We start from the raw sequence: 11706 nt of genomic DNA, 5'->3' as shown, positions 1-11706 counted from the left end.
TCGACCGCAGTTTCGGCCATGTGGTTTGAACTGGTCAAAAGTGCTAATTAATGTTAAAGCGGGCTGAATTTTATAATTTATAATTTCAGGGAATAGGGTTTGTTTTTGAAATTTGTCCGTTTATTTGATGGCTGCGGCCTCATGTGCGTGCCTTAGTTGTATTCTAATTGAGTGGAAGTTTTTGCGGCAGTTAAGTAATTGCACCTTGTTGCGGTTGCTGGAGCGTAACAAAAATGTCCCGCCGTATTATTAAACAAAAATTCAGTAATAATCTGAGGGTTGCAATCTGCTGCAGAGGGTTTTTTATATGTATTTTTAGTCTATAGTAAATGCATATTATTATCGATCTAAATAAGGAAGATTAAATTTTTGACACAAAGTAAAATAAGTATATATTTTATTGGTGTGATTGATAATTTTTATGATTATATTTCCTTTATTTTGTATTAATAATTTATGATTTAATTAGTAGATACAAAACACCTTTTTCTAGAGTGGTGTAGGAGAACTAGAGATGAATGTAAGCTCTCTAGAGTGGGTGTAGATATTATTATGCAAAAATTAAACCTTTTAATAAGAAATTGCGGATAGATGCCTCGTGGGTTGTGTTTTGTTGTATCAGTCCAATTTTGTTAATTAGAAAAATTAATAGATCTAGGGGGTATTTACAAATATGAGATTTGAGGGTCTCGGTATAAAATTTAGAAAGAATTTAGTAATGTAATACACAAATGAATAGATTTAGGGGTGTAATTGATGACTTTTTGATTGGATTTGAAATTCGCGTAAATGCAAATACGAAAGAAATTAAAATTAAGAAAGAGCTTGGGTTTCAATCGACAAAAATCCCTTTCTTTTTCTCATTTTAGACTCGTACCTAAAAAGCCTTTGAAATCAACATAAATACTCATATTTGCCTTCAGATCTGACATTTGGCTTTAGCAAACTACAGGAAGCACACACATGCAATGACTCCAATTCCCATTAAACAAATAATTAACAATCGTAGCGGATCTCCGCTTCATATTCAAAGCAAAGTAGAAGGAGACGTGCTTACCAATAATAGGAGTACCAGAAGAGGTCGAGAGGGCGAGATTTCGTTCACGCGCTTTGATGCATATCGCGGCTTTGGCTGCACGGCCTGGCTAAGCTTTATAGGCCCTACCCCATGGTGAGTGCAAAGGCGGGTGATCACGTCTTGTGAATATGCTATTCAGTAATTGTACGCGATACATTTTTGGTGACTCAAATTGATAGAAATTAGTTATATGCGTAACGTGTTATATGTCATTTTCTCCTTTCGTTTGTAAGAGACGCGAAGGAGGACATTTTTTGAAAAATTTAGGAGAGAATAACATATGGAGTAGCACGCACAGTCACGAATTTTACCGATAAAAATTAGTAATTTTATTGAGCAAATACTAATGATATATATATAATATATGTGTGTGTGTATGTTTTCCAGAAGTCTCGTAAAAAAAAAGAAAAAAATCCATTGTTTTTATTCTGAGTCAATTTCACTTTACAGTTGTGAGCAGCAATGGAACATCTGGGAATCTTCAAGATCAATAGCCCTAATGCGGCTTGTTAGTAATCTTTGAGTAGTTGTGCTCGGGCAAACATTACCGAAGTAAGATGAGGCTTAGAAGAGTAATTGAGGACGCTTCAAAATTTGTTCTTCGTTTTTTAAAATTATACACATACGTTAATCTATTAGGCACTTGAATACCTCATAGTTTCTCCCACTCTGAACTTTTATTTATTTATGAAAGGAACCTACTTTGAACATTAATATGATCATTTGCTTTCCCCGCCTATATACTCTCTAAATATTTAAATATGCATTTTAATAACTATGTTTTCTGAAGTAAAAATAGCGGTAAGAAGCCGCATAAATTAAAAATTATATTACTATAATATAAATTTATATAATTATATAATTAATAATTAATTATTATAATTTATAATTATTTTATAAAAAAAATAAATATTTATAGTATTAATTATTTTATATTTTAATTTATATAATATATTTATATTTATTTATTATAAATATAATATATATTATATATTATATATTTTTAATTATTAAAATATTTAAAATATTAATTTTTTTATTATTATTATATTATTATTTATTATAAATATGATATAATTATATTAATTAATATAAATTTTATATATATTTTATTTTAATTATTATATAATTAGATATTATATTAAAATATAAATAATATTATTATAATTTTAATTATATTTTATTGATTATTTATAACTTATTTAAATTATTATTAATATATATATTATAAAAAAAAATATAATTAAATTATATGACAAATTATATATTATTATAATATTATTATTTATAAAATATAATTAAGTTATTATATTATTTATAAATATATTAATATATTATAATTATTTATTATATTATTTTAATTATTAATATCATATAATATAAAATTATTATTTATAATGAATTAAAGTTTATATATTATAATTTTATTATTTATTATTAACATATATATTATAATTCTATATGTAATATATTTATATAAAAGTTATTATTTATATTATTAAATAAAATTAAATTAATATAATTAATAAAATTATTATATAATTAATCTAATTTATATATATTATATTAATAAAAAAATATTTATATACTTATAAAATAATTTTAATAATTAATTATATTAATATATATTATAATAATATATTTGATAATTATTAATAATATTAATTAATTTATAATTTTTAATTTTATTTATTATTTATTTATATTATTTTAATTATATTATATTATATTATATTAAAATATATTATAAGCTTAAGAAAGAGTTTAGAACATGTTGATATCTCAAGAGAATTTCCAACTAAGCAAACTAAAGGGAAGTGGAGCGACCGCACATGTCGTCACTCTTCACCAACAGCGCGATCCAACTGGAAAGCAACAAAGAAATCAGGTCTAACCTATACAAGAGAAAATACAAGTATGAAGATGCTTGACTCGCACCATCAACTCCACAAAAATAACTTTGTTTGTCCAAAATTAAATAACAAAACATAACCAAATTTTAGGGACTCCCTGCCTCTGTCTTTATTGTCTTTCACTGGAAGATAAGAGCTCTGATTCCTCTCTCTCTCTGATAATTGAGATTCCTCTCTCCGTCTCTAATAACGGCTCCCCTTCCAGCTTTGGTCTCTCTTTTTGCTGAGAGACCTGTTCCAGAAAATGAGAGAGTGCAGGCCACATTTGATGTCATCTTTCTTGTTTGAGGAACATCTCGCATCACAAATCAAATTGGTTCCAGCCCAGCAATCACACCAGAGATAGTTAGATAAAATAATATTCCAAATTTTCTAACCTTTGTATCTATTAAGTCACGCATTACATAAATAAAACACTAAGATCTGTAACGCATAGAGTTAATATGTTGCTCATGGATCTTTCCGGAATCTAGTGACATAGAGAACATAGAAGGATCCCTACGTGACTTTTCTTGAATGAGGTGTTCCCTTTGGTATTTCCGTTTATAACACAGAGAGTAAACCTAAGAAGAATTTAACTTTTGGCTAGGCGCAAGACATCATTCCATATAAGAGAAGTATATGAACTACGGGTACGCACTATCAGTGAGAATAATATTAGAGACCTCACTGTAATACAGAGTTTTTATCTAGAGGCCATGTTATCTGATCCAATTCCCAAGTGGGCCTTAAATGGATTGAAGTGAGGCAAGTTGCGCTGATGCTAAAATTACGGCTTGAGGGCGGCAGTGAATAGGGGTAATCTGATAATCTGATCCGAGATTTTTATGCCAAAAAAACTTATAATGGGCAATTATCCTAGTAATATGATATACAATGAGACTAATGCAATGAAGGAGTAAAGCAGAGATAATAGGCGATATAAAGCAAGCACAGATGTAAAGAGAGTAGTGCAGCAAATGACAATCGCGAAACAAACGATATGATACGAGTTCGGTCAACTCTCGGACCTACGTCGCCGCTCCTCACACGAGTAGCATATCACTAATATCATCAAAATCTACACAAACAGTTTCAAAGATCACCGGATAACTTTTACAATGCACGATGTAATCACAGCAGCCACAACCCTCTAGTGTTGGACTTACCCGCTGTCACATTTTCAAGTGTTTTAGAATTAGCAAGCGTCTCCCTAGGCTTTTCACAACTAGCCTGGTCTTTCGCCAACAACTCCTCTAAGTATTCTTGTGTATTACAACGTGTTTAACAATAGTACGAATGGATTTTGTTTCTAAACAATGTGAGAACGAATGGTAAAGCTCTTCTTAATAAAAACACTCTCACAACCCAAAATATACTAAATCATGAATACTAATAGCTCAAGTGGGTCGTGCTCTAATTAATGAGTAAATAAAATCAACTCAAATCACAATCTAGCATAAATCATGAGAATCAAATATTAATTAGCTAGAGAAAGGAAAGTTTTAGAAAACTTCTCCAAAAAAAGAGTAAGAGATATTGAGGATGAACGCCTCAAGGAACGAAATTGAGATTCCTTCTCATTGTTGAAACTCTTTCACATAAACAAACCATGCACTTAAACTTCAAAAACAGTGCCGAGCAAAACTGCCAAAAACTTCTTATAAAAAACTTTATTAAAAAAATAGCTCTTGAGCAGCTATTATTAGCGCTTGCTCAAACAAATCTGCCAAAAACTAGTTGTTACAGTAAAACAACTGTTGATCAGTCGACTGAAAATATGATCGGTCGACTGATGCGACTGAAAACAAAGATACTATAAAAACTTCTTCTGGGCAAGTCAATTGATTTAACCAATCGGTCGACTAATGCCACTGTCGGTCGATCTGGTTAATTGTATGCGGTCGACTGAAAAGAGCTTAACTAAAGCTTTCTATAAAAATTACTTCTGTCTGATCGACTGATGCATTTTATTCAGTAGACTAGAAAAACTGATACACAGATTCACTGAATATAAAAGGCTGATTTTTTTAAATTCAATTTAAAATAGTAAAATAACTTCAAAATAGTTAAAACTTGGAATGTTATACACATAGAAAATGAAGTGTTTAAATAAAAGGAATTTCTAAAGTAGGAATTTCCATGTTGTGAAAATCTCAATTATTTTGGCACCAAATGGTTAAAATAAACAAGATCGTTAAACTTGATTTTGATGAAATCATCGCAAACAAGTTTTGGGATACTTTAAAAATAGATTAATAGAACTTTTTGGAAAGATCATAAAATAATTCATTAAGTCTTATAATCTAAAATCACGTTATCTAACAATAGATGTGTACGCGACAGATAGAGGATAACTTGTTAATTAGTTTTTAATTGGCATTTAATCGGATTAGATTAGCATAAGACCCTAATCACCCCCCCTCTAGGGTCTAACAATATTTTCCCATCGTTGAAGACTAATTAATGACGGTTGGATACCGTCGTAAAAGTTCTCATAATGGGTAATTAGTAACCCATCAACGATGGTGCTTTCCCTTCGTTGATAAACAAAATACGGTTTATAAAACCATCATTATAGACTACAAATTTCTAATATACATTAATAATAATTTTTTCATTCATAGGCAACTATCATATTATTCTTAATCTGACATTAAGATTCACAACAAAAATATATTAAAAATACCCAATAATGAATAAGAGAGAAAATAAAAATTACATTCATTAATAACATCAATAAATAAAATTCCACCATCCTCAAATATTCAATACTAATAACAAGAGTTAATATCCTAATCGTTCCAAAGAAAAATACATGAAACTATCTAAAAAAGAGTTAATATCCTAATCGTTCCAAAGAAAAATACATGAAACTATCTAAAACAAATTAAAATAAAAGTTAGTGGAAGACACATTCTTTCATCTCTAATCATCGTCAAAAGAAGACTCGAGCTACCCTCCTCCTAATCTTGCATGGATAGCCTAATTTTTTTTTAAAAATCACATAATTAAGAAATATTAATGAAGCAAATATTATCTTATTAAGTAAAAATCATATTTTTTTAGTGCAAGTAGTCAATCATAAAAGTATATAAGAGATTTTACAAAAAATAATTACCTAGTCCTGCACACGTTCTCGAGTTTGAGGAGTCAATGAAAGTGATCACTTGTGACTCCAACTCAGACATCCTTTATTGTTGTTGCTCCTGCTCATCTAAGCGTTGTTGAAGCATCTGGTTCTTTCTCTTTTCTTCTATAACCCGTGCTTCCAGATCAGATCGACTAGGGAGCGGTCCTCTCAAATCTTTTAAAGTAGTCCCGCCATCAAATACAGTGATGTGATCATGAGATTGCTTCCCCTAGATTTTCTCAACTATCTCAATGTCAGAAAGTGAAGGGTTTGCTTGTTTGACTTGAATAATTTCATCCTATAAAAATTAAATTCATATGTTAGTACTATATAATATATCATTATCAAACTTAAACACATATTCTAATTACATATTTATCTTGATCCCCAATATCTAGTGTTTCATTAGCTTTCTTTCGAGTTTCATGAAACATTTGTGCCACATCAGGTGGATTTCCTGACTTGCCACCCTTATTCAAATATTAAATAAAAATGAGTACAATATCAAACTAAAAAACAAAGTAGTTTTAAATAAATAGGAAATAAGTTTTGAATGTATACCAATTCCCACGCAATTTATCTAAAAGGTTTGCTGCCCGTGTGGTGGAGCATGTTTCTTTTGCCTCTGTTAAGTGTATTTTGTTGGGTTGCTTTCTATACATCAAGATTAAAAGATAATTTCAACAATCTAATAATATACATGGAACAAAATTAATTTAAAAGATAATTTCAACAATCTAATAATATACATGGAACAAAATTAATAAAATTAGGAGATTAATACCTGAAATTTTGAAGAAAAATAATGAAATTAATAAAATTAGGAGATTAATACCTGAAATTTTGAAGAAAAATAATGTTCCTTAACTAGCCAATCCTAGTCATCAACACTTACTTCTGTAGGTTTATTTCTAAGTGCAACTTGCAATGAATTATCTTTCACATATTTCCTGTGCATGTCACCCTGCCACTTATTCCATAAATCACGCAAGTGTCTCATTATTGACTCTCTCTTTTGCTCCATGTCCTCGGTATCAAATTTATCCTATATCAAATTTGAATCAAAATTTAATTTATAAGAATTAAAAACCAATTGCAAAAAATTAATTTTTAATGTACCTTAATGGATGCCCACATATGATCTTTATTTTGTTATGGTATTTTGGCCTAATTCTCAACAACTACTGGGCAAATATTTCTATCACAAATAATAATTCCAAGATATCATAAAAATTCTGGTTTAATAGCTCTATTCTAATAAAAAGTAATGATCTTTTTCTCCCCATGTGACAAATTATTCAACTTTAGACACTTATTATTACCACGAGGTGGATTTTTCTTCTTTTGAGAATTATCAGCTACATACATCACATCATATGTTAGAAACAAGATATAGTTTAAAAAAAATTGATAAAAATATTCCTTCTTGTAATTAATAAAGAATATACCTTCTTGTTGAGATTCATTTAGTATTGCATCATCACTTTGCACTTGATGATTATTTGATTCTGCAAAAAATGAGCAATTATTAATCCAATCAGAAAAAATAAATTGAAAGGTAAAAATAAATAATAATAAATTTTAGTTCTCATAAACCTACAGAATCATCATTCTCTTCATTATTAGTATTTGCACTTCTCCTGCGATTTTGTACAAAATTCTCCTCTTCAAAGTTTTCTGAATCAGCGCTAAAATTTGCACCCATATTTTGATCTTGTATTGGGGTTTGAATATTCAAGTTCTTGTCAAGACAAGTACGGAGTTGTTCTCTTCTTAATGAATTTTCTACAAGTGCTTGAAGTCGCTTCATAATTAATGACCTGGGTGCTAGAAATTGTGCCCTTTTGCTTTTGGAAGTGGCTTCTTGAGTTTTTATTTTCCTGCTATGAAAATAAATTTAAGTATTACACACTATGTATGAAACAAATGTCAAAAGAGAAATGAATAAAAGAAGAAGATATCACGAAGGACAAGCATAATAATAAATACATAGTGCACTAATGTAGAAGCACTTGCTGTAATGTCAAAGCCACATTCAAAATAGGAAGAAAAGAAACATCATATGTATAAAAAAGGAATAGTTATAGTAAGATACAACTTAAAATTTATCCAATAACACAATATCATTTGAGTGCCATTTTTTAATGAAAGCGTTTTAATCCTCTACTTGAGTCTTTTTCCTCTTTTTTGAAGTTAAGACCGAATTTACAATAATTGGATCAATATCGCTCCTTCTCAAATTGATATCATCATCTACCAATGATGTTGATGCAATAGCCTGAGTATCAAATGATTCATCTTGCAAATAAGCTTCAACTCCATCGTCTGTTATCTCACAATCATCTGTATCTGGTGGCATATCATAGGAATCACGGGGTTGTGCTTTAAGAACTACATGCCAACCTTCATTGGTAATATCCTCAACATAAAAAACTTGTGATGCTTGGCCAGCAAGTATAAAATGGTCATTCGTCTTTAGCAAGTGTCGACAGTTAATACTGATAAATCCATTTTTGTCTTCTTTCAAAGCGGTCTCTTTTCCTTTACCGTGCACATCCCACCACTTACAACGAAATAGAACAACCTTTCTTCCATCAAGATACTCTAATTCAACAACTTCAACCAAAGCACCATAATAATCTATATCTCCATCATCACCACCATCACCAACAACTACAACCCCGCTATTTTGAGTTGACAAATAATTATCTCAACTTTCTATATGAAATCGATGTCCATTTATGACAAATCCAGTAAAATATTTAACAATCTTACTTGGACCACGAGATAATAAAAGTAAGTCTTCATCTTCTCGATAACTCTGATAAACCTAAACAAAACCAAAATATGATCAAGTTATGGAACATGTAATAAAATGAACCAAAAAGAAAAAAATAAGTCAAGACATTTACTAGAGATTGGAACCACTCGATAAAGTTCTTATCCCAATCTTTATCATCATAGTGATTTGTGGGTTCTCTCACGAATTCATTATAGTCCCTACATTAAAATATCATAAATATGATTAACGTTGACTAACTATAGTAAATTAAATAGAATCTTAAACTTTAGTCACTTACTCAATATGTGGTTGCACTTCATCACAGTTCTTTAGAACATAAATATGAGCTTGTAACCACTCACGTTCATCAAGGTAGCGGGTGGTGGCAGCACCCAATGCCCGCCCACTATGTCTGAAAATAGATAGTTGTCTTTTATGATATTCTCTATTGTCATCTTCATAATTTCTTTCAAGGCGATTAAACTTTGTCTCGAAGCCTTTTAGATACATCGAGCAAAGAGTCATACATTCATCTGCTATATATCCTTCGGCAATTGACCCTTCTGGACGAGCCCTATTTCTGATATATGACTTATAAGTATAAAGTTGACGCTCCACTGGGTACATCCATCGAAATCGAACAGGCCCTCCAAGTATGGCTTCAGATGATAAATGAACTACTAAATGCAACATAACATCAAAAATTGAAGGTGGAAAAATCCTCTCAAGCTTACATAACGTAAGTGGAATTTTTTTATCAATTTGCTTTAGTTCATACACCCGTAATGTCTTGGCACATAAAATAGTAAAGAATATGGAAAGTTCAATAATTGGTTCACACACTTTTGCAGGAAGAAGGCCACGAATCGATACAGGAATCAAGCGCTGCAAAAGAACGTGACAGTCATGACTCTTTAACCCCAAAATCTTACGCTCTTTAAGATTTACACATTGAGAAATATTGGATGAAAATCCATCTGGAACTTTTAACTCCTTTAGAAATCGACAAAATTTGCTTTGCTCTTCTTGGGATAAAGTATAACAAGCTGCTGGCATCACAAGTTTATCTCCTCTCTGGATTGGATGTAACTCCGGTTTTAAACCCATTGCTTGTAAATCAAGACGGGCTTTGATATTATCCTTTGTCTTTCCATTAATGTTCATGATTTTTCCCAGCAGACTATCACAAATATTGTTCTCAATATGCATGACATCTAAATTATGTCGCAATAAGAGAGATCTCCAATATGGAAAATAAAAAAAAAATACTTTTCTTATTCCAATTATCTCCCCGTCTTTCGTGTGATATTTTAATTTTCTTCTCAAAAAAAAAAATACTTTTCTTATTCCAATTATCTCCCCGTCTTTCGTGTGATATTTTAATTTTCTTCTCAAGATGATTGGTCAAGGTGATCCCTATAAGATCTTCCACCTGCTTAAGGATGTCATCTCCAGTCAGCTTCGGCGCTGCATACCCTCTCTCCCTAGTGCTATCAAATAATTTCCTATCCTTTCTCCAATTATGATTTTCATCAAGATAGCGACGATGCCTCATATAGCATTGCTTGCCTCCATTAGATAACCTGATAGAGTGAGTGTGCTTATTACAACAAGGACATGCTAATTTCCCCTTAGTGCTCCATCCAGATAAATTTGCATAAGCAGGAAAATCATTAATAGTCCAAATTAGTGTTGCACGTAAAATAAAATTCTGTCTCAGAGATACATCATATGTTCGAACGCCTGAGGCCCACAACTCCTTTAGTTCTTCTATCAGTGGTTGTAAGTAGGTGTCAATAGCATCTCCAGGACCTGTTGAACCAGGAATGAGCATAGATAAAATAAAATTGGATTGTTTCATGCACATCCATGGTGGTAAGTTATATGGTACAAGTAAAACAGGCCATATGCTATAATAAACTTTTGAATTTGTGAAAGGCTGGAAACCATCACTTGCAAGACCGAGCCTAACATTTCGGGGCTCTTCGACAAAGCTTTCATGTAGCTCATTAAAGTTTTTCCAAGCCTCAGAGTCAGCTGGATGCCTCATCACTCCGTCCTCAACTTGTCTTTCATGGTGCCATCTCATATCAGAAGCTGTCTTCGAAGACATGTAAAGCCTTTGCAATCGTGGCTTAAGAGGAAAGTATCGCAATGTCTTTTGAGGTATTTTTTTACCATTTGCCTTTCGCTTGATCTCTTTTCCATGTTTATCAAGTTTCCACCTAGAAGCACCACATCTCTGACACGTATCAAGACCTTCTTCACTTTTCCAAAACAGCATGCAAAGAGAATGGACACGAATCAATTTTTTTCATATGATAGGCCAAGGTCTCGGATCAACTTTTTGGCCTCGTCATACGAATTAGGCAGTGTTGATTCCCCTGGCAATAGCTTCTCATTCAAAAACTGGAGCAACATTGAGAATGATTTATTACTCTATCTATTTAGGCTCTTTATGTGAAGTAGTTTCACTAAAGCAGATAACTTTGAACATTTAGAGCCTTCATACAAAGGTTTCTCGGAGTCACCTAAAAGACTGTAGAATTGTTTTGCATGTTCATCTGGTTCCTGCTCAAGAATATTCTGACTTGATGTGGCATCAGGTGCAACAACGCTAGTTGAATTATGGAATAAATCTCCGATCATTTCTTGCATTTCATCGTCACTTTGGCTTTCTTCTGCCATTTCTTCTTGTTCTTCATCAAACTCCGATATGGACTCACCCTGTCTTTCGCCGTGATGACACCAAAATCTGTAGTTTTTAATAATTCCATGAACAATCAAGTGGGTCTTTACCGACTCATGATTACCAGACTTC

The 11706-nt window shown here is 31.4% G+C and overlaps 1 protein-coding gene across 1 annotated transcript; it reads right to left on the bottom strand.

Moving 5' to 3' along the window:
- LOC109846297 lies at positions 8259-11169 on the bottom strand. The gene is made up of 5 exons (XM_020415522.1): positions 10224-11169; positions 9184-10099; positions 9016-9103; positions 8879-8933; positions 8259-8776 (listed from the first exon to the last, which is right to left on the bottom strand). The coding sequence occupies exons 1-5, from the start codon at positions 11167-11169 to the stop codon at positions 8259-8261; spliced, it is 2523 nt and encodes an 840-aa protein (XP_020271111.1).

The sequence above is a fragment of the Asparagus officinalis genome, chromosome 6 (assembly GCF_001876935.1).
Source record: "Asparagus officinalis chromosome 6, Aspof.V1, whole genome shotgun sequence".
Lineage (NCBI taxonomy): Eukaryota > Viridiplantae > Streptophyta > Magnoliopsida > Asparagales > Asparagaceae > Asparagus > Asparagus officinalis.
The sequence above is the reverse complement of the archived record's forward strand: the minus strand, read 5'-3'. Positions and strand labels throughout refer to the sequence as shown.